Source organism: Crinia signifera, chromosome 3, assembly GCF_055691185.1.
Source record: "Crinia signifera chromosome 3, ASM5569118v1, whole genome shotgun sequence".
In the NCBI taxonomy this organism is placed as follows: domain Eukaryota; kingdom Metazoa; phylum Chordata; class Amphibia; order Anura; family Myobatrachidae; genus Crinia; species Crinia signifera.
In genome coordinates, this window is record NC_139219.1 from 332,565,386 (window position 1) to 332,590,421 (window position 25,036).

Below are 25,036 nucleotides of genomic sequence, written 5' to 3' on the forward strand. Positions count from 1 at the left end.
TGCTACTTTAGGACAATGACCCCTTTTTTTTTAGCTAGCCCCATCCCCCTACAAGGCTGGTCAATGAAGCATCTTCCCTGTAAGCTGGGGGCGGGAGCTGGTGCCGCAGTGAGAGCTGTCAGTAGCAGAATGAGACAATTGTAGGGTCCCGCTCTGCTAGGTGTGTGCAGGGGACGGCAGCGCAGAGGCTACCGTCCAATCAGGTGCAGACTTCACTGCACACCTCCAGTATAGTGGTTGGTGGTGGTGGGGGGTCCATGCACGTGTGCAGGATCACAGACACTCCCCTTTTTACACACTGCACACCTCCAGTATAGGTGGTGGGAGATATGGGGGGTGGCATGCACGTCACAATCAGGATGCAGCCAGTGGCTGTCACCTCTCGTATGCAGCCTGTATATGTGCAGGATCACAGACACTCCCCGTCTTACACACTGCACACCTCCAGTATAGGTGGTGGGAGAAGGGGGGGCCATGCACGTCACAATCAGGATGCAGCCAGTGGCTGTCACCTCTCGTATGCAGCCTGTATATGTGCAGGATCACAGACACTCCCCGTCTTACACACTGCACACCTCCAGTATAGGTGGTGGGAGAAGGGGGGGCCATGCACGTCACAATCAGGATGCAGCCAGTGGCTGTCACCTCTCGTATGCAGCCTGTATATGTGCAGGATCACAGACACTCCCCGTCTTACACACTGCACACCTCCAGTATAGGTGGTGGGAGAAGGGGGGGCCATGCACGTCACAATCAGGATGCAGCCAGTGGCTGTCACCTCTCGTATGCAGCCTGTATGTGTGCAGGATCACAGACACTCCCCTTCTTACACACTGCACACCTCCAGTATAGGTGGTGGGAGAAGGGGGGGCCATGCATGTCACAATCAGGATGCAGCCAGTGGCCGTCACCTCTCGTATGCAGCCTGTATGTGTGCAGGATCACAGACACTCCCCGTCTTACACACTGCACACCTCCAGTATAGGTGGTGGGAGAAGGGGGGGCCATGCATGTCACAATCAGGATGCAGCCAGTGGCTGTCACCTCTCGTATGCAGCCTGTATATGTGCAGGATCACAGACACTCCCCGTCTTACACACTGCACACCTCCAGTATAGGTGGTGGGAGAAGGGGGGGCCATGCACGTCACAATCAGGATGCAGCCAGTGGCTGTCACCTCTCGTATGCAGCCTGTATGTGTGCAGGATCACAGACACTCCCCGTCTTACACACTGCACACCTCCAGTATAGGTGGTGGGAGAAGGGGGGGCCATGCATGTCACAATCAGGATGCAGCCAGTGGCTGTCACCTCTCGTATGCAGCCTGTATATGTGCAGGATCACAGACACTCCCCGTCTTACACACTGCACACCTCCAGTATAGGTGGTGGGAGAAGGGGGGGCCATGCACGTCACAATCAGGATGCAGCCAGTGGCTGTCAGCTCTCGTACCCAGCCTGTATGTGTGCAGGATCACAGACACTCCCCTTCTTACTCACTGCATTCCTGACCAAGTGGAAAAATGCTGTCAGGGGTGAGATATGGATTTCCTTAATCCTCGCACAGGGCGGTACACCAGACGTCGCAGCGGCACACCAGCACTCACCCCACCTAACCAAGCATCAGGCCTGAGTCACAGCCCCACACAATGCTCATGCTGATATCTCCTAGGGCACCAGGGTGTATGCGCACAGACATGGACGGTAAGGTAGCGCTCAGGTGATGGGGGTCCCTGGGTGCTGATCACAGGTGCACAGACATGGAAGCAGCACTCATACTAGTGGGTACAATCACTGGCATAGATGTACAGTAAGACAGGAGGAAGAAGGTAGGTGATGTAGTCACAGAAAGGGGGGGGGGGGGGGGGGGGGGGGCAGCCTACAGACCGTAGGAGAATTCTGCATCTACTGCCACAGCACACCCCCAAACCAATAGCTGCGTGGAGACCAAACCTCCATTGCTATGAACATGGGGGAACAGCAAATACATTTTGTATAAAAAAAAATAAAAAATAATAATGTATAAAGTAGGGACTCAGGGTACAAGCAGTAATTGCTGCAGAAGTGGAAGCACCACAACCTATCAGCAGTCTGTGTGAGGTCATGTGTCCTTCCTGTAACAGTCACCGTACGTGCACCATAACTATCAGCAGTCACTGCCAGCACACCTCAGCGGTCCAGTCATACCTGTGTGAGGTCATGTGTCCTTCCTGTAACAGTCACCGTACGTGCTGCAGAAGTGGGTGCACCATAACTATCAGCAGTCACTGCCAGCACACCTCAGCGGTCCAGTCATACCTGTGTGAGGTCATGTGTCCTTCCTGTAACAGTCACCGTACGTGCTGCAGAAGTGGGTGCACCATAACTATCAGCAGTCACTGCCAGCACACCTCAGCGGTCCAGTCATACCTGTGTGAGGTCATGTGACCTTCCTGTAACAGTCACCGTACGTGCTGCAGAAGTGGGTGCACCATAACTATCAGCAGTCACTGCCAGCACACCTCAGCGGTCCAGTCATACCTGTGTGAGGTCATGTGTCCTTCCTGTAACAGTCACCGTACGTGCTGCAGAAGTGGGTGCACCATAACTATCAGCAGTCACTGCCAGCACACCTCAGCGGTCCAGTCATACCTGTGTGAGGTCATGTGTCCTTCCTGTAACAGTCACCGTACGTGCTGCAGAAGTGGGTGCACCATAACTATCAGCAGTCACTGCCAGCACACCTCAGCGGTCCAGTCATACCTGTGTGAGGTCATGTGACCTTCCTGTAACAGTCACCGTACGTGCTGCAGAAGTGGGTGCACCATAACTATCAGCAGTCACTGCCAGCACACCTCAGCGGTCCAGTCATACCTGTGTGAGGTCATGTGTCCTTCCTGTAACAGTCACCGTACGTGCTGCAGAAGTGGGTGCACCATAACCATCAGCAGTCACTGCCAGCACACATCAGCGGTCCAGTCATACCTGTGTGAGGTCATGTGTCCTTCCTGTAACAGTCACCGTACGTGCTGCAGAAGTGGGTGCACCATAACTATCAGCAGTCACTGCCAGCACACCTCAGCGGTCCAGTCATACCCGTGTGAGGTCATGTGTCCTTCCTGTAACAGTCACCGTACGTGCTGCAGAAGTAGGTGCACCATAACTATCAGCAGTCACTGCCAGCACACCTCAGCGGTCCAGTCATACCTGTGTGAGGTCATGTGTCCTTCCTGTAACAGTCACCGTACGTGCTGCAGAAGTGGATGCACCATAACTATCAGCAGTCACTGCCAGCACACCTCAGCGGTCCAGTCATACCTGTGTGAGGTCATGTGTCCTTCCTGTAACAGTCACCGTACGTGCTGCAGAAGTGGGTGCACCATAACCATCAGCAGTCACTGCCAGTACACCTCAGCGGTCCAGTCATACCTGTGTGAGATCATGTGTCCTTCCTCTAACAGTCACCGTACGTGCTGCAGAAGTGGGTGCACCATAACTATCAGCAGTCACTGCCAGCACACCTCAGCGGTCCAGTCATACCTGTGTGAGATCATGTGTCCTTCCTCTAACAGTCACCGTACGTGCTGCAGAAGTGGGTGCACCATAACTATCAGCAGTCACTGCTAGCACACCTCAGCGGTCCAGTCATACCTGTGTGAGGTCATGTGTCCTTCCTGTAACAGTCACCGTACGTGCTGCAGAAGTGGGTGCACCATAACTATCAGCAGTCACTGCCAGTACACCTCAGCGGTCCAGTCATACCTGTGTGAGGTCATGTGGCCTTCCTGTAAGTCACCGTACCATACATGCTGCAGACTGACACAGTGACACCTACAGGACAAGCTGTGCCATGACTATAATTAGAGAGCCAGCTACTCACCTCGTCTATGTTTCTGAGCCATTTGCTGATGTTCTCAAAGCTTTTGGCATTGGTGATGTCATAGACTAACATGATTCCCATAGCCCCTCTGTAATAGGAGGTGGTGATGGTGTGGAATCGCTCCTGTCCGGCTGTGTCCCTGTGGGGGAGGGGAGAGAAACAGTTCAGATCAACTCTGAGCACAACCCAACTACACGCAACATACATCATACGTCCCATCACTGTATGTACGCTCAGCACCCCTACACTGCAACATGCAGCCATGACCCCTCCCTGTATGTACGCTCAGCACCCCTACACTGAAACATGCCGCCGTGACCCCTCCCTGTAGGTACACTCAGCACCCCTATACTGCAACATGCAGCCGTGTCCCCTCCCTGTATGTACGCTCAGCACCCCCCCTACACTGCAACATGCAGCCGTAACTACTCCCTGTATGTCCGCTCAGCACCCCTACACTGCAACATGCAGCCGTAACCACTCCCTGTATGTCAGCTCAGCACCCCTACACTGCAACATGCAGCCGTGTCCCCTCCCTGTATGTACGCTCAGCGCCCCTACACTGCAACATGCAGCCGTGTCCGCTCAGCGCCCCTACACTGCAACATGCAGCAGTGACCCCTCCCTGTACGCACGCTCAGCGCCCCTACACTGCAACATGCAGCCGTGTCCCCTCATTGTACGTACGCTCAGCACCCCTACACTGCAACATGCAGCCGTGACCCCTCCCTGTACGTACGCTCAGCACCCCTACACTGCATCATGCAGCCGTGACCCCTCCCTGTATGTATGCTCAGCACCCCTACAATGCAACATGCATCCGTGTCCCCTCATTGTACGTACGCTCAGCACCCCTACACTGCAACATGCAGCCGTGACCCCTCCCTGTACGTACGCTCAGCACCCCTACACTGCATCATGCAGCCGTGACCCCTCCCTGTACGTACGCTCAGCACCCCTACACTGCATCATGCAGCCGTGTCCCCTCCCTGTATGTACGCTCAGCACCCCTACACTGCAACATGCAGCCGTGACCCCTCCCTGTATGTACGCTCAGCGCCCCTACTCTGCAACATGCAGCCGTGACCCCTCCCTGTATATACGCTCAGCGCCCCTACTCTGCAACATGCCGCCGTGACCCCTCCCTGTATGTACGCTCAGCACCCCATCACTGCAATATGCAGCCATGTCCCCTCCCTGTATGTACGCTCAGCGCCCCTACACTGCAACATGCAGCCGTGACCCCTCCCTGTATGTCCGCTCAGCACCCCTACACTGCAACATGCAGCCGTGACCCCTCCCTGTAGGTACGCTCAGCGCCCCTACACTGCAACATGCAGCAGTGACCCCTCCCTGTATGTACGCTCAGCACCCCTACACTGCAACATGCAGCCGTGACCCCTCCCTGTATGTACGCTCAGCACCCCTACAATGCAACATGCATCCGTGTCCCCTCATTGTATGTACGCTCAGCACCCCTACACTGCAACATGCAGCCGTGACCCCTCCCTGTATGTACGCTCAGCACCCCTACACTGCAACATCCAGCCGTGACCCCTCCCTGTATGTACGCTCAGCACCCCTACACTGCAACATGCAGCCGTGACCCCTCCCTGTATGTACGCTCAGCGCCCCTACACTGCAACATGCAGCCGTGACCCCTCCCTGTATGTACGCTCAGCGCCCCTACTCTGCAACATGCAGCCGTGACCCCTCCCTGTATATACGCTCAGCGCCCCTACTCTGCAACATGCCGCCGTGACCCCTCCCTGTATGTACGCTCAGCACCCCATCACTGCAATATGCAGCCATGTCCCCTCCCTGTATGTACGCTCAGCGCCCCTACACTGCAACATGCAGCCGTGACCCCTCCCTGTATGTCCGCTCAGCACCCCTACACTGCAACATGCAGCCGTGACCCCTCCCTGTAGGTACGCTCAGCGCCCCTACACTGCAACATGCAGCAGTGACCCCTCCCTGTATGTACGCTCAGCACCCCTACACTGCAACATGCAGCCGTGACCCCTCCCTGTATGTATGCTCAGCACCCCTACAATGCAACATGCATCCGTGTCCCCTCATTGTATGTACGCTCAGCACCCCTACACTGCAACATGCAGCCGTGACCCCTCCCTGTATGTACGCTCAGCACCCCTACACTGCAACATCCAGCCGTGACCCCTCCCTGTATGTACGCTCAGCACCCCTACAATGCAACATGCAGCCATGTCCCCTCATTGTATGTACGCTCAGCACCCCTACACTGCACCATGCAGCCGTGACCCCTCCCTGTATGTACGCTCAGCGCCCCTACCCCTCCCTGTATGTACGCTCATCGCCCCTACACTGCAACATGCAGCCGTGTCCCCTCCCTGTATGTACGCTCAGCACCCCTACACTGCAACATGCAGCCGTGACCCCTCCCTGTATGTACGCTCAGCGCCCCTACACTGCAACATGCAGCCGTGACCCCTCCCTGTATGTACGCTCAGCGCCCCTACACTGCATCATGCAGCCGTGACCCCTCCCTATATGTCCGCTCAGCACCCCTACACTGCAACATCCAGCCGTGTCCCCTCCCTGTAGGTACGTTCAGCACCCCTACACTGCAACATGCAGCCGTGACCCCTCCCTGTATGTACGCTGAGCACCCCTACACTGCAACATGCAGCCGTAACCACTCCCTGTATGTCCGCTCAGCGCCCCTACACTGCAACATGCAGCCGTGTCCCCTCCCTGTATGTACGCTCAGCACCCCCCCTACACTGCAACATGCAGCCGTGTCCCCTCCCTGTAGGTACGTTCAGCACCCCTACACTGCAACATGCAGCCGTGACCCCTCATTGTATAAACGCTCAGCACCCCTACACTGCAACATGCAGCCGTGACCCCTCATTGTATATACGCTCAGCACCCCTACACTGCAACATGCAGCCGTGACCCCTCCCTGTATGTACCCTCAGCACCCATATACCACGACACGTAGCCGTGTACCCGTCCTGTATGTACGCTCAGCACCCGTATACCACGACACGTAGCCGTGTACCCGTCCTGTATGTACGCTCAGCACCCGTATACCACGACACGTAGCCGTGTACCCGTCTTGTATGTACTCTCAGCAATCCTATTTAGTAACATGTAGAAGTTGCAGGAGAACAGGTAAATGACCCCTGCATGTCTATGACAATGGAAGCCCCTCACGTACTCATGTCACAGGTAAGAGATCACATAATTCTAAAGGTGCCCATACACGTCCCGATACTGCCAGTGCGATGTGTGCTTTGAGATGCACGCTCCAGCGGCATCTGATCGCATAGTACAAAAAGTATGTGCTGCACAAAGTACGGCAGCATCGGGACGTGTATGGGCACCATAAGATACTGATACACAGAGTACTGGTTATTGCCAGCACACAAAGGAAGGATCACCAGATACATAACACGGACTCCGGCCATTCTGATGGTGTACTGATAGGTGCCGTATAACCACAGAAGGGACCTTTGCCCCGAATACAACCACCAATCACAGATTCAATGTACGAGCGAGATAAAGGCTTCATACTGCTAGATACATATAAACTGTGCCAGCTACTGCTTGGGCAAACTGATATCTGCCTCACCTGCACAGCCGGCACGTAACACAGCTGGGAGAGACTCTGTCCGTACCCATCAGCCTCACCCGCACAGCCGGCACGTAACACAGCTGGGAGAGACTCTGCCCGTACCCATCAGCCTCACCCGCACAGCCGGCACGTAACACAGCTGGGAGAGACTCTGCCCGTACCCATCAGCCTCACCCGCACAGCCGGCACGTAACACAGCTGGGAGAGACTCTGCCCGTACCCATCAGCCTCACCCGCACAGCCGGCACGTAACACAGCTGGGAGAGACTCTGCCCGTACCCATCAGCCTCACCCGCACATAATACCCAGTGGGGAAAGACTCTGCCCGTACCCATCAGCCTCACCCGCACGTAACAGCTGGGAGAGACTCTGCCCGTACCCATCAGCCTCACCCGCACGTAACAGCTGGGAGAGACTCTGCCCGTACCCATCAGCCTCACCCGCACGTAACAGCTGGGAGAGACTCTGCCCGTACCCATCAGCCTCACCCGCACAGCCGGCACGTAACACAGCTGGGAGAGACTCTGCCCGTACCCATCAGCCTCAACCGCACAGCCGGCATGTAACACAGCTGGGAGAGACTCTGCCCGTACCCATCAGCCTCACCCGCACAGCCGGCATGTAACACCCAGCTCCTAGGAAATAACCTGTCATGTACAGTCAGTGACCGATGCTGTGGATTTTGCAGCATGTGCTGAACAACCGCTAATGGATTTATTTATACCAGGGACCATCATACAGCACGCTCTGTCCATCACACCATCAGGGACAGACATTGCTTTTATTAACTACAGATTGTTAAACCATAAGTAACAGCACATTATGCCACAAACTGAGGGGAACGGAGAATGCCAGCGAGTGGGCACTGTACGTATTTCCAACTCTATTGTTTAAGCTTTGCCTAGCAGGTCATGTGACAGGATTCCCCTGTGCATAAACAGCTGGCACAATAACCTACCTAGTTAGTGTTCCCTCTAAGCTTCTTTTGCAGGGTGCCGTACCCTGCCCATTTTGTGCGTGGCACTGTGCGCCCTTACGCTATCCCCCACCACAATGACATGCCACTGAGAACTTTCGGTGTGTGCCATCATGTGTAATGGGCATTATGGTGGGTGGTATAATGTGTAGGAGGCATTACAGTGTGTGCCATAATGTGTAATTGTCATTACGACAGAATATGTAATGGGCATAGCAGAGTACGACAATTAACGGGCGTAATCTTAGTGGGTTTTATATTAAAAAAAATTATTTGTAATGTAAATTTCTAATATAAAATATGCACTCCCGATTGAAAAAAGCACCCTGCCTGGCGGTCAGCACCCTCCAATTGCTAGAGTGAACACTACAAGATACTCCTGTATACATGAGCTGCCAAGTGTAATGGAGAATTCCAGCTGTAGCACATAACGATCACTCACCAGATCTGTAGTTTGATCTTCTTTCCTTGTAATTCCACAGTTTTGATCTTGAAGTCTATACCTGAAAGAGATGCAATTATGCAATTAGTATCTTCCACCGTACACAGCGAGTACATCGTATGTTCTACCCTGGATCCCTTGAACACACAGCAAGCACACGTCCCACCCCTCTGCGTCCCGAGCCCACGTCCCATTCCTCTGCGTCCCGAGCCCACGTCCCATTCCTCTGCGTCCCGAGCCCACGTCCCATTCCTCTGCGTCCCGAGCCCACATCCCATCCCTCTGCGTTCCCTACACACAGCGTGCGCACGTCCCATCCCTCTGCGTCCCGTACACACATCGAGCACACGTCCCGTCCCTTTGCGTCCCATACACACATCGAGCACACGTTCCGTCCCTCTGCGTCCCGTACACACAGCGAGCACACGTTCCGTCCCTCTGCGTCCCGTACACACAGCGAGCACACGTTCCGTCCCTCTGCGTCCCGTACACACAGCGAGAACATGTCCCGTCCCTCTGCGTCCCGTACACACAGCGAGCACACGTCCCGTACACACAGCAAGCACAAGTCCCGTCCCTCTGCGTCCCGCACACACAGCGAGCACACATCCCGTCCCTCTGCGTCCCGTACACACAGCGAGCACACAAATGCTCACTGCCACAATGGCTGCTGCAGTAGCTCCCACATATTGTTACACACAAGCACAGTCTAGGAGGGGGTTTGTTTGCAAGAGGCAAACGGTAAGACAAATGTGTCATGACTACAATAATCTATAAAGGTAGTCCTTCATATTGGTGAAATAAATGATCATTTTCGAATGTTCTAAATGACTACCAAAGTCTGTGCAGATCCATAACCCCCTTTCCTTGTATCACACGTGCACAGTCTGTAAGCAGGGGCGGCCCGTCCCTGGGTGGTATAATGCCAGAGGGCCCCGAGGAGAGGACTACGCTCACTGCCACAATGGCTGCTGTTACACACGTTCACAATATTACGCCCCAGCTGTGATGACTGCAGTATGAGGGGAGGTAATGACTGGGCGATCCCTGCACACACTTCCAGCTATGACAGCATGCAGCAGGATGGAGTCTATCCCCCTCAGTGATAGGACACTAACCATTTCCACATATGGGAACCCAACCACAGAGATTATGTCAGGAATGTGCTCATTTATCACAGCTGTCACATGCTGGTAACCTTTCCCCAGGACTGTGCTAGATGTGGTGCACAGCAACCGGCGCGAGAGTACTGTGCACCCAACCAGCATTGTTATACTGTACACAGTGCTATCTCACAGCCTCAGTGCAGCACAGTACTGTGCACCCAACCAGCATTGTTATACTGTACACAGTGCTATCTCACAGCCTCCCTGCAGCACAGTACTATGCACCCAACCAGCATTGTTATACTGTACACAGTGCTGACAGTGTGATCTCACAGCCTCCCTGCAGCACAGTACTATGCACCCAACCAGCATTATACTGTACAGAGAGCCGACAGTGTGATCTCACAGCCTCCCTGCAGCACAGTACAATGCCCCCACCCAGCATTGTTATACCATACAGATGTAGCACAGAGTACTATGCACCCAACCAGCATTATACTGTACGCTCTGACAGTGTGATCTCACAGCCTCCCTGCAGCACAGTACTGTGCACCCAACCAGCATTGTTATACCATACAGATGTAGCACAGAGTACTATGCACCCAACCAGCACAGCCTCCCTGCAGCACAGTACTATGCACCCAACCAGCATTGTTATACTGTACACAGTGCTATCTCACAGCCTCCCTGCAGCACAGTACTATGCACCCAACCAGCATTGTTATACTGTACACAGTGCTGACAGTGTGATCTCACAGCCTCCCTGCAGCACAGTACTATGCACCCAACCAGCATTATACTGTACAGAGAGCCGACAGTGTGATCTCACAGCCTCCCTGCAGCACAGTACAATGCCCCCACCCAGCATTGTTATACCATACAGATGTAGCACAGAGTACTATGCACCCAACCAGCATTATACTGTACGCTCTGACAGTGTGATCTCACAGCCTCCCTGCAGCACAGTACTGTGCACCCAACCAGCATTGTTATACCATACAGATGTAGCACAGAGTACTATGCACCCAACCAGCACAGCCTCCCTGCAGCACAGTACTATGCACCCAACCAGCATTGTTATACCATACAGATGTAGCACAGAGTACTATGCACCCAACCAGCATTATACTGTACAGAGAGCCGACTGATCTCACAGCCTCCCTGCAGCACTGTACTATGCACCCAATCAGCATTGTTATACTGTACACAGTGCTGACAGTGTGATCTCACAGCCTCCCTGCAACACTGTACTATGCACCCAACCAGCATTGTTATAATGTACAGAGTGCTGATCTCACAGCCTCTCTGCAGCACAGTACTATGCACCCAACCAGCATTGTTATACTGTACACAGTGCTGACCGTGTGATCTCACAGCCTCCCTGCGGCACAGTACTATGCACCCAACCAGCATTATACTGTACAGAGAGCCGCCAGTGTGATCCCACAGCCTCCCTGCAGCACAGTACAATGCCCCCAACCAGAATTGTTATACCATACAGATGTAGCACAGAGTACTATGCACCCAACCAGCACAGCCTCCCTGCAGCACAGTACTATGCACCCAACCAGCATTGTTATACCATACAGATGTAGCACAGAGTACTATGCACCCAACCAGCATTATACTGTACAGAGAGCCGACTGATCTCACAGCCTCCCTGCAGCACTGTACTATGCACCCAATCAGCATTGTTATACTGTAAACAGTGCTGACAGTGTGATCTCACAGCCTCCCTGCAACACTGTACTATGCACCCAACCAGCATTGTTATAATGTACAGAGTGCTGATCTCACAGCCTCTCTGCAGCACAGTACTATGCACCCAACCAGCATTGTTATACTGTACACAGTGCTGACCGTGTGATCTCACAGCCTCCCTGCGGCACAGTACTATGCACCCAACCAGCATTATACTGTACAGAGAGCCGCCAGTGTGATCCCACAGCCTCCCTGCAGCACAGTACAATGCCCCCAACCAGCATTGTTATACCATACAGATGTAGCACAGAGTACTATGCACCCAACCAGCACAGCCTCCCTGCAGCACTGTACTATGCACCCAACCAGCATTGTTATACTGTACAGAGCGCTGACAGTGTGATCTCACAGCCTCCCTGCAGCACAGTACTATGCACCCAACCAGCATTGTTATACTGTACACAGTGCTGACAGTGATCTCACAGCCTCCCTGTGGCACAGTACTATGCACCCAACCAGCATTGTTATACTGTACACAGTGCTGACAGTGTGATCTCACAGCCTCCCTGCAACACTGTACTATGCACCCAACCAGCATTGTTATAATGTACAGAGCGCTGATCTCACAGCCTCCCTGCAGCACAGTACTATGCACCCAACCAGCATTATACTGTACAGAGAGCCGACAGTGTGATCTCACAGCCTTTCTGCAGCACAGTACTATGCACCCAACCAGCATTGTTATACCATACAGATGTAGCACAGAATACTATGCACCCAACCAGCATTATACTGTACAGAGCGCTGACAGTGATCTCACAGCCTCCCTGCAGCACAGTACTATGCACCCAACCAGCATTGTTATACCATACAGATGTAGCACAGAGTACTATGCACCCAACCAGCATTGTTATACCATACAGATGCAGCACAGAGTACTATGCACCCAACCAGCACTCCCGCAGAGCCTCGTTTTATGTGGGTGGTGTAATTCTCCTCATACCGGAGCAGGTGAGCAGTATATCAGGATCCCTGGTCACATTTATGCAGCAATGCTCCAGTCTTACTCTCAGGACCATTGGGCAATAGTGAGCCTGGAAATAGCACGTGAGATCACCATCAGCTGGCACGCTTACTCTTACACAATCACTTCCATGTTATCCCAGCCGCAGATTTGTGCTGGTGAAGCAGAAGTCCAGCTGTGACACAGCTACGTGGGGAAAGGGCAGAGCGTCCAGCGCAGGTTCCCAGGGGCCGCACACAAAGGCAGAATGATTGTATGAGAGGAGAGCAGGGAAGGGAAGTAACATGTTATACTGAGACACAAAGACGGGTTTTCTACTGGTATGAAAGAGCGCAACAAAAGGGCAGCTCTCCATTCATTGCCCAGAGATCAATGCAGACATTTCAGCGAGGAATGCACTGAGCCCATCACCCAACTACTACAGATCGCAGGACGCAGCGAGGATGCATCCACTTCCCTGCTATTTATATACGCGACAGAGTACCGTACGTCTAACAAAGCATCATTATTATATAACTGGGGAACGTAGCCAAGTGGCACAGATGGCTGCCCAATACACAAACGTGGGTGCTGAACATGGGTATTACCTATCACGGCTATCTCAGGCACCAAACCGTGCAACTTACACTAGTGTGGGATAAGTGTATGAAGCTGGGAGGGTGGGGTCTAGCATCCCCATAAACAAAATCAGCTCCTAACTGGCAATTTACATATTGGAGCAGAATGGCCAATAAGCGCCATACATTTACCCATGTATTCGGACATGCTGTATGTAATTGGTGGCACAATCTGGAGGGGTAGGTTTGCCCTGCTAAGCCGGATTATACCAGTGGCTGAGAACAGGCAGCTGTGGCCCCCAACTACACGCACATACATAGGACAACAGAAATCACTAATGAGCACGTTATGCTGGGCCCACACCAATCATTACCGTCATACATGTTTATATAGTGGTCATACGAGAGTCAGTATCTGTGCCAGAGCTACATGCCCTGCCACACACACATGCACACAGTACCAGTACATACCCTGCCATACACACATGCCCACAGTACATGCCCTGCCATGCACACATGCCCACAGTACCAGTACATGCCCTGCCATGCACACAGTACCAGTACATGCCCTGCCATGCACACATGCCCACAGTACAAGTACATGCCCTGCCATACACACATGCCCTGCCATACACACATGCCCACAGTACATGCAATAGAAAAAGCACCCAGAGAGGAAACACACTGAACCAACATCAGAGGGCAATGCCAAGCACTGTGCTGCCCATTCACATACAGATTCCCATATGACACAGCAGAGCGTCCTTGCGGGCATACAGCATCGGCACGATGTATTAGTATCACAGCTATGGCTAGATATACAGGGTGCGATCCAAATGCCTCAGATGGTTCTGTATGTGGACACTCGGCACGGTGCCCATTGTTTTCTGCGCTTGGCACCTCCCAAAAGCACTAGATTATACCGCGTCAAACCCAGCTAAAGTAACCACCACAAAAATAAAGTGTGAAAAGCGCCAAGAGACGGTGGGCAGTAATTACGGGTGCCAGAATCAGGTAAAAGGTCATCAAAAATCTGGATTGGGATAATTCCTGAAGGCTTCTCAATGGGCTGAGCGCGCTGCAAGGTAAGGAGGGGATAACTATCCTGTAATACGGCTGCAAAACAGCAACTCATGGGCCAATGGCGATCACCGCAGCGGCTCTGTACTCGCGCCCGTGCGTACTGCGTTACTCAGCGCTTATCGCCCCATCCTGCAGCACAAGCCACAATGCTAGCTGTAAGTGGGGCGGACCACAGGAACATTCCGACACAGGGATGAGGTCGCCATAGGAACGCTGTATAGCGGGAGGTCAGGGAAGTAACAATGTATATAACCCAGGCATTCCTCAGCCATTATATCACAGGCATGTATTTATAGCAAACCCTTATCTGTGTAGCGTGGCCCCGGATCCCAGCACCTCTGCGGCTCCACGGCACGCGGTCAGGGTCATTTCACTGCACATTGCAGCTCTGCTCACACGCAGCTCAGAGAGACTGAGGCATAATGGTTGTGGGTCACAAGCAGCACGTTATACAGACAGCGTTCTCACGCCCGGAAACATGAAAACGTTACACAGATAAGCCAAGTTATACATTGAGCACTGTGCCCTCATCCAGCAGGCCGATCCCCACAGGTACAGTACTAGGAACCAGCAGACACATCTTAGCCATAGTATGAAAGTAGGGACAGGCTCCCATATTTCGCCAGCCACGATTCACTCTGGCTACAGGCTGCCGCGCACCCGCCGACTCCCGCACCAGGCCACCGGCTACCACGCACCCGCCGACTCCCGCACCAGGCCACCGGCTACCACGCACCCGCCGACTCCCGCACCAGGCCACCGGCTACCACGCACCCACCAACTCCCGCGCCAGGCCACCGGCTACCACGCACCCACCAACTCCCGCACCAGGCCACCGGCTACCATGCACCCACCGACTCCCGCACCAGGCCACCGGCTACCACGCACCCACCAACTACCGCACCAGGCCACCGGCTACCATGCACCCACCGACTCCCGCACCAGGCCACCAGCTGCCTCGTACCTGGTGACTAGACCTTGTACAGAACCAGCACACAATATAGGGAGGCCTGGTGAACCTGCCAGGCTATCAGGCAGCATGTGACAGGAGACAGTGCAGAAACAGCCCAGCAATCAGCACACAACAGGGCTGACAACTGCACAATGGAGATGAGGACAGGGACAGCTGAGATACCGGACACTACGGAGGTGCAGACCGGCCTACGGTAATGTCCAGCAGCAGGACAGTGTATCTACCCCTTATGTACCATCAGTGCTACAGACACAGCAACAGCTACGGAACAGACAGGAGAACGAGGAGGGGGTTATCTGATACACCTACATCCCAAGCACATACCAATAAATAATTCAGCAACATGCTATTGTTATAATGCAGCATTAATGTGGACAGAGCTGACATCAGATAACACAGCACCGGCATAAAGAGAAAGTATGTCCCTGTCTGCACATGACCCCAGCAAACACTGCGGCTGTATAATGACTGGCAGACTACAATCACTGCGCTGACAGGTGTACACAGATGTAATACACACACACCACACACGCGTGTTCTGATGGGGAGGAGGTGTGAGGCACCCTTATGTAGGGTACACACCAGAACGATCATCATCATTAGACAATAGTACGATGGTCGCACGCTCTGTTAAAGCAGACGATCTGCATCCCATCCAATCACCATCCGTACCCAGCAGAAGGGATCATTTACAAGCCCTGACTGCAGCAGGTAGGATCCCCAAATCGACCAGCGGATCGGGACCGGATCTAAAACAAGTCCAATTTAATTGGTGGAAATTTCAGGGATTGCGGCCAAATCGTTGTGGTGTGTACCCAGCATAACAGAGATCTGAGGTATGAATAAAGCAAGGAAGGGGTATCCGAATTACTGACTGATGCACTAGGGGTCTGCCAGGTACACCCACCCCCCACCATCTGACTGATGCCAGCCGGTCTGCCACCCCTGTAATCTACATGAGGAACATAATGCTACACTAACTTCAGCATTGACATCCTCCGCTGGTACCCTTCAGCTGCCAATGTTTACAGGGATGGTAAATAGAGGCCAGGCCTACGTGGGTGGGCTATAGTAAGGTTTATGTGTGAAGTAAGCCATACATAACGCTGGTGGCACTATGGGGACGGCGGGCTGCAGCAGAGCCCAGATAGTAATCGCGGGGGGTGACGGATGTAAAGTCCCCCACAGCAGTCACCTAACGTACATCGCTGTGTGTACAGGACACGGAGCCGGCACTGCCACACAGGGTCAGATTTATGCAGGAACACAGCAATACAGTTACAGTAGTTCTTCCAAATCTCTTCCCCATCTCCGGCCCCCAGCAGCTCCAGGTATCCGTTTCACTGTGGACACAGCAGCCATCCTCATCATCGTCCTGGAACAGGTGATCCCACGCTATACCTATGCATCATGTGACACTGACATCATGCTGGGGACCGATCATTACTCACTAAGTGACAGCGGCCATAGTAAACAAGGCCATGATGCATGTGTGGAGTTTGTATATTCTCCCCGTGCTTGCGTGGGTTTCCTCCGGGTACTCCCGTTTCCTCCCTCAATCCAAAAATATACAGGTAGGTTAATTGGCTCCTAACAAAAATTAACCCTAAAATGTCTGTGTGCGTGTACATGTGGTAGGGAATATAGATTGTAAGCTCCACTGGGGCAGGGACTGATGTTACTGCTCATATCACCTCTGTACAGCGCTGTGGAATATGTATGCGCTATATAAATGACTGTATATAAGGCGGATTCTCCGTACTGTGAGGGGACGTGCAGGGATTACACCTCTGACCATCAGCATGCAGAGGATTCTCCTGTAGTCACCCCACAGCTACTCCAGGGCCTCCCAAGCCAGATAACACGGCAACCATAGGGTTAACGACAATGGGACCAGCTGCCTTTGAGAGCAGAACAGATTGACGGCAGCGGGTTATTTCTGTGATTCCCAGTGTGACAGGAGGGAAATGACTGCAGCTCGCTCGGGCCCAGTGCTACCATGTTATACATAAGACAGCAGACCTCATACTCTTATTACAGGCATACAGTTATGGAACAAAGGACAGGGCGGGCCCGGTGAGGGATGCACAGGGGCCTAACGCTGCATGGTTCCCCCATGACGTGTACTCTAAGCACAGCCAGTGCAGGTGATCCCTAGGGCCATAGGAAGCAGTGACACAGCTATATGGAGCCTCAGCATGTCAGACGCTGGCACTCTCTGCACTACAGGCCTAGACATGTGGCTCACACGCAGCCTGGGGCATTACTTGGCATTCCCCTCAGCGGCCCTCGCTGCGACTCACTCAGGGCTTGTGATGAGTCAGTGCGGGCCTCCCCGACGTGCAGCTATCATCTTACCACTGCTCCATGTTAGGGCAGGCTTAGTGACCAGGCCGAACGGCAGTGATTACAGCGCACATAGGCCCTGACCCTATCACACACAGGTGTCTAACCTTCCTTCCCTCCCCCCCCCCCCCCCTATTGTGCAGCTGCCAAACCACATCACCGGGGAAAATCATTTTACAGTTCAGACACATGACAAATCAATCTGGCCAGTTGTTGTGCAACTACAAGTTCCAGCATGCACTGCCACGCTACCAGAAAAAGCAAAAACTGTGGCAGTGCGTCCTGGGACTTGTAGTTGCACAGGTTGACCAGGCTAGCTCTGAATAAAGCGAATGCCCCCCTGATGCCAGACACTACCATCCTGCATGGCAAATCTAATTGCAATCTTCCATGCGTGGGCAGTAGGTGCACTGTTTGCATTGCAGAACCCAATGCGTGAAACACGCCACACCCCTATTGGCCGGGAAACACAACACTGACTGTTACAGAACTCCCAGCTGAACTTTGCTCTGTTTATCAGCAATGATGCGGTTCTGTCACTGAGCCAGGGGCCTGGTTACATCTCATGCAGCACCAAGAGCACAGCCCTTCGGGGACCCCCACACTTCTCAGGGACTGAGGAGTGCGCCAGTCACCGAGGTTTATGTCACCAACCGCAATAAAACAACATCAAACGGAAATAGTCATTGCATACACGCCAGCTGTGGTAGTACTCGTCACCTCCCAGCAATTAGCTGGTCCTTAGATGTCACTTCGTGGCCCAGCGGCCGTAACCAATACACCGGTAGTGTGTAATGCACTATACTAGCATCAGGCAGGACTATGCTAGGAATAACACCAATAAACGGGCACGCTGACGCCATTTCTGCTTCACGCGCCTCCTGCTGGCAAGCAGAAATGTGCCAAGGCCCGCTTGGACACCCAAACCACACTACTGGTGGCGCGTCCGGCACTTCAATCTGGTTTAGCCATTATACAGTTAAAGGGCGCAATGAGCACGATAAAACAATGGCCACACCAACAATTGCATATTGCCCCATATAAAATGAAGGGGAAATGCTATTTTGGGTGCCATTAAACAACCAAAAGTGTCTATAAGCCATGTGTAAGACTCAGAAGATCACTGCTGCCTTCCATCATTTATCTCATTCCACCAATCCAACCTCTCCCGATAGGATGGGCTTCACTCTTGTTCTACCCTAGCACATACCATGTACCCAACGCTCTGCACCCTTGTCTCCTCCTCCCTTCAGTTACGCAGCAGAGATTCAGCACCCAGCGGATGAATGATAATCTGCCGATGTTGCGGCCTCCAGGATTTGCGCCCGTAGACACCTGCTGGAGGAGTCTGAGGTCACCACTTATGTAGGCATTGAGCCGCCCTCCCCCCCTGCCACTGTGCCCACCTCCGAACCAGTGAGTTGCCCAATACTTGGCATGGCTACGGGTCCTGCCCCAATCTGCGGTGTGATACTTACACTATGGCATTCTGCTGTGCATCTTACCCTACACCTAATTCCCTGTTAATGACAAACACTTGGTATGTGTACGCAGCTGAGGACATTTGTTGCACCTCATACAGAATAGACCACAATAACCTGTAAACACAAAGATGAAGTCAGAGGCTGCGGAAATCCAAAGTGACTTCTAAAATCATTCATTTAAAGATATTCGCTATGACACATTCCTGTATCAATGTCACACCATTATAGTACAAGTGCAACAGCCTCCAAATTACCGAGTACCCTGCCCATGTATCACACCATTACTATATATTTCACCCACATCAGACGTCCACATCACACAGGTCCCCCCCTTCTTCATCACAAAGGTACCGATGTATGTCTGTCCCCTCCCTCATCACACAGGTCCCAGAGTCATCCACCCCCCCCCCCTCCATCATCACACAGGTCCCAGTGCCACCACCCCCCATCATCACACAGATCCCAGTGCCCCCCCCTCCCATCACACAGATCCCAGTGCCCCCCCTCCCATCACACAGATCCCAGTGCGCGCCCCCTCCCCCCATCACACAGATCCCAGTGCGCCCCCCCATCACACAGGTCCCAGTGTCGTCCCCCCCATCACACAGGTCCCAGTGTCGTCGTCCCCATCACACAGGCCCCAGTGTCGTCGTCCCCATCACACAGGTCCCAGTGTCGTCGCCCCCCCCCCCCCCCCTTCACACAGGTCCCAGTGTCGTCCCCCCCATCACACAGGTCCCAGTGTTGTCGTCGTCCCCCATCATCACACAGGTCCCAGTGTCGTCGTCCCCCCCCATCATCACACAGGTCCCAGTGTCGTCGTCCCCCCCCATCATCACACAGGTCCCAGTGTCATCCCCCCCCATCATCACACAGGTCCCAGTGTCCCCCCCCCCAATCATCACACAGGTCCCAGTGCCCCCCTCCATCACACAGGCCCCGGTCACTATGCCCCCCCACTCCATCACACAGGCCCCAGTCACTATGCTCCCCCCACTCCATCACACAAGCCCTGGTCACTATGTTCCCCCCTCCCACTCCATCACACAGGCCCCGGTCACTATGCCCCCCCCCACTCCATCACACAGGCCCCGGTCACTATGCTCCCCCCACTCCATCACACAAGCCCTGGTCACTATGTTCCCCCCTACCACTCCATCACACAGGCCCCGGTCACTATGCCCCCCACTCCATCACACAGGCCACGGTCACTATGTTCCCCCACCACCACACAGGCCCCGGTCACTATGTTCCCCCACCACCACACAGGCCCCGGTCACTATGTTCCCCCACCACCACACAGGCCCCGGTCACTATGTTCCCCCACCACCACACAGGCCCCGGTCACTATGTTCCCCCACCACCACACAGGCCCCGGTCACTATGTTCCCCCACCACCACACAGGCCCCGGTCACTATGTTCCCCCACCACCACACAGGCCCCGGTCACTATGTTCCCCCACCACCACACAGGCCCCGGTCACTATGTTCCCCCACCACCACACAGGCCCCGGTCACTATGTTCCCCCACCACCACACAGGCCCCGGTCACTATGTTCCCCCACCACCACACAGGCCCCGGTCACTATGTTCCCCCACCACCACACAGGCCCCGGTCACTATGTTCCCCCACCACCACACAGGCCCCGGTCACTATGTTCCCCCACCACCACACTGGCCCCGGTCACTATGTTCCCCCACCACCACACAGGCCCCGGTCACTATGTTCCCCCACCACCACACAGGCCCCGGTCACTATGTTCCCCCACCACCACACAGGCCCCGGTCACTATGCCCCCCCCCCCTCCATCAAACAGGCTCCGGCCCCAGCATCGTCGTCCCCCTCCATCACACAGGCCCCGGCGTCCCCCCCTCCATCACACAGGTCCCGGCGTCCCCCCCTCCATCACACAGGCCCCGGCGTCCCCCCCTCCATCACACAGGCCCCTGCCCCAGTGTCTCCCCCTCCATCACACAGGCCCCGGGCCCATCGTCGTCTCCTCCTCCATCACATAGGCCCCAGCGTGTCATCCCCCCCCTCCATCACACAGGCACCGACCCCAGCGTCCCCCCCTCCATCACACAGGCTCCAGCGTCCCCCCCCCTCCATCACAGGCTCCAGCGTCCCCCCCCCTCCATCATACAGCCCCCGGCCCCAGAGTCCCGTCCCTCCATCACACAGCCCCCGGCCCCAGCGTCCCCCCCCCCCTCATCACACAGGCCACGGCCCCAGCGTCCCCCCCTCCGTCATAGGCCCCGGCCCCAGCGTCCCCCCCTCCGTCACACAGGCCCCGGTGTGTCCCCCATCCATCATCACACAGGTCCCAGTCCGCCCCCCCCCCCATCCATCATCACACAGGTCCCAGTCCCCCCCCCCCTCCATCACACAGATCCCAGTCCCCCCCCCCCTCCTCCATCACACAGGCCCCGGTCACTATGTCCCCCCCTCCATCAAACCGGCCCCGGCGTCGTCGTCCCCGTCCATCACACAAGCCCCAGCGTTCCCGTCCCCCCCATCACGCAGGCCCCGGCCCCAGCGTCCACCCCTCCGTCATAGGCCCCGGCCCCAGTGTCCCCCCCTCCGTCACACAGGCCCAGGTGTCCCCCCCATCCATCATCACACAGGTCCCAGCGCCCCCCCCCCATCCATCATCACACAGGTCCCAGTCCGCCCCCCCCCCCCCCATCCATCATCACACAGGTCCCAGTCTGCACCCCCCCCCCCCATCCATCATCACACAGGTCCCAGTCCGCCCCCCCCCCCCCCATCCATCATCACACAGGTCCCAGTCCGCCCCCCCCCCCATCCATCATCACACAGGTCCCAGTCCGCCCCCCCCCCCCCATCCATCATCACACAGGTCCCAGTCCGCCCCCCCCCCCCCCCATCCATCATCACACAGGTCCCGGTCCCAGTCCGCCCCCCCCCCCATCCATCCATCATCACACAGGTCCCAGTCCCCCCCCCCCCCTCCATCACACAGGTCCCAGTCCCCCCCCCCTCCTCCATCACACAGGCCCCGGTCACTATGTCCCCCCCTCCATCAAACCAGCCCCGGCGTCGTCGTCCCCGTCCATCACACAAGCCCCAGCGTTCCCGTCCCCCCCATCACGCAGGCCCCGGCATCCTCCCCCTCCGTCACACAGGCCCCGGCCCCAGCGTCCCCCCCTCCGTCACACAGGCCCCAGCGTCCCCCCCTTCCGTCACACACGCCCCAGCTTCCCCCTTCCGTCACACACGCCCCAGCTTCCCCCCTTCCGTCACACAGGCCCCGGCCCCAGCGTCCCCCCCTCCGTCACACAGGCCCCGGCGCCAGCGTCCCCCACTCCGTCACACAGGCCCCGGCGCCAGCGTCCCCCCCTCCGTCACACAGGCCCCGGCCCCAGCGTCCCCCCCTCCGTCACACAGGCCCCAGCGTCCCCCCCCTCCGTCACACAGGCCCCGGCGTCCCCCCCTCCGTCACACAGGCCCCGGGCCCAGCGCCCCCCTCCGTCACACAGGACCCAGTGCCCCCACCCCCGTCACACCGGTCCCAGTGCCCCCCACCCCCGTCACACCGGTCCCAGTGCCCCCCACCCCCGTCACACCGGTCCCAGTGCCCCCCACCCCCGTCACACCGGTCTCAGTGCCCCCCACCCCCGTCACACCGGTCCCAGTGCCCCCCACCCCCGTCACACCGGTCCCAGTGCCCCCCACCCCCGTCACACCGGTCCCAGTGCCCCCCACCCCCGTCACACCGGTCCCAGTGCCCCCCACCCCCGTCACACCGGTCCCAGTGCCCCCCACCCCCGTCACACCGGTCCCAGTGCCCCCCACCCCCGTCACACCGGTCCCAGTGCCCCCCACCCCCGTCACACCGGTCCCTAGTGCCCCCCACCCCCGTCACACCGGTCCCAGTGCCCCCCACCCCCGTCACACCGGTCCCAGTGCCCCCCACCCCCGTCACACCGGTCCCAGTGCCCCCCACCCCCGTCACACCGGTCCCAGTGCCCCCCACCCCCATCACACCGGTCCCAGTGCCCCCATCCCCCCTCCATCATCACACAGGTCCCAGTGCCCCCACCATCACACAGGTCCCAGTGCCCCCATCCCCATCATCACATAGGCCCCGGCGTCCCCCTCTCCATCACACAGGCCCCGGCCCCAGAGTCCCCCCCTCCGTCACACAGGCCCCGGCGTCCCCCCCTCCATCACACAGGCCCCGGCGTCCGCCCCCCCCCTCCATCACACAGGCCCCGGCGTCCCCCCCCTCCATCACACAGGCCCCGGCGTCCTCCCTCCTCCTTCACACAGGTCACTAGGTCTCCCCTCCTCTATCACACAGGCCCCGGGCCCAGCGTCCCCCCCTCTTACCGATGGTGGAGATGAAGGTGGTGTTGAAGGCATCGTCGGAGAAGCGGAAGAGGACGCAGGTCTTGCCCACCCCCGAGTCCCCGATGAGCAGCAGCTTGAAGAGCAGGTCGTACGTCTTCTTCGCCATGGGCCCTGTGTCCGTGTGGCTGCCTCCGCCTGGGACCCCCCCTGTCACTAGCTGCCGCCGCTCGGCGGTCTCCTCATACACGGGGCCTCCTCAGCACCGCTCACACCGGATCCTGCGCTTCGCTAATGGGCCTCGCCGCCGGGAGACTCCGTACAAAATGGCGGCCCCTCCCCCAATGCGCGCCACCTGCCGCAGCGGCAGCCCGGGGAGCGCGCACGCCGGCACGCCCCTGCCCCGCCGGAGCGCGTACGCACGGTGCGTGACAGCCAGGAGAGGACGCGCGCGCAGTATGACGGGTCCTAACCCGCCTGATGACGTCACTGCTCTCACTGAGCTTTATTATACCACCGCCAGACGGACACTGACAGCCAGACTGTATATAAATACCCGTGTGATACATGACCCTCTCCAGGAGGGAACCAACGAGCTGTGCCTGGCCTTACCTCTAATACCCCTTTCCCATTAGAAAGCACTTGCAAGCCAGGTACACAATCAGGAGGCAGGGCTCAGGCCGGCGCTGGGAGATATCAGTGGCACCTTTACATTGCAGTTAACGGGACCGGGTTACATGTTCACACTGCCCCTGGACCCGCGAGTGTCCAGGGTCCAACCCTGGTCAAGACCCAGGTTGAAATCCCAGAACGTTGAGCCATAGTTATCTCCCCTCCTGCATTCTGCAGGAGACTCCCTGACATAGGAGCAATCTCCCTCTGTCCCTCATTAGTCTAGCAATCTCCCCCATGCCACCTAGCCCACATTACACTGTTACATCATAGTTACCTCCCCTCCTGCATTCTGCAGGAGACTCCCTGACATAGCAGCAATCTCCCTCTCTCCCTCATTAGTCTAGCAATCTCCCTCATGTCACCTAGCCCACATTACACTGTTACATCATAGTTACCTACCATCCTACATTCTGCAGGAGACTCCCTGACATAGCAGCAATCTCCCTCTCTCCCTGATTAGTGAGCAATCTCCCTCATGTCACCTAGCCCACATTACACTGTTACATCATAGTTACCTCCCCTCCTGCATTCTGCAGGAGACTCCCTGACATAGCAGCAATATCCTTCTCTCCCTCATTAGTCCAGCAATCTCCCTCATGTCCCTCCCTTTACCCAAAATTCACAAGTCACTTTTTTCACCTCCCAGACGTCCCATAGTATCAGGTATTAGTTCTATCACAGCAAATCTTTCTCACTATGTAGATTTCCTTTTACAGCCCTATGTTCCGAACCTGAGGTCATACATAAAAGACAACACCGATCTGTTGACCAAAATCCAGAAGATAGTATGGAAGGAAAATTATGCCTTCCTTACTCTAGATGTCAACGCTCTGTACACACACATCCCACATAAACTGGGATGTGAAGTTGTGCAGAG

General features: G+C 55.8%; 1 protein-coding gene across 1 annotated transcript in view; it reads right to left on the reverse strand.

Annotated features, from left to right (window-relative positions):
• Positions 1 to 23,852, reverse strand: part of RAB10 (RAB10, member RAS oncogene family) — a 38,030-nt gene extending 14,178 nt beyond the window's left edge. The window contains exons 1-3 of the mRNA XM_083178903.1: positions 23,527 to 23,852; positions 8,899 to 8,959; positions 3,859 to 3,997 (exon numbers count right to left, since the gene is read on the reverse strand). Of these exons, the coding sequence (XP_083035029.1) occupies positions 3,859 to 3,997; positions 8,899 to 8,959; positions 23,527 to 23,653 (327 nt within the window). The 5' untranslated portion in view covers positions 23,654 to 23,852. The remainder of the gene's footprint in view (positions 1 to 3,858; positions 3,998 to 8,898; positions 8,960 to 23,526) is intronic.
• Positions 23,853 to 25,036: the final 1,184 nt, after the last annotated feature.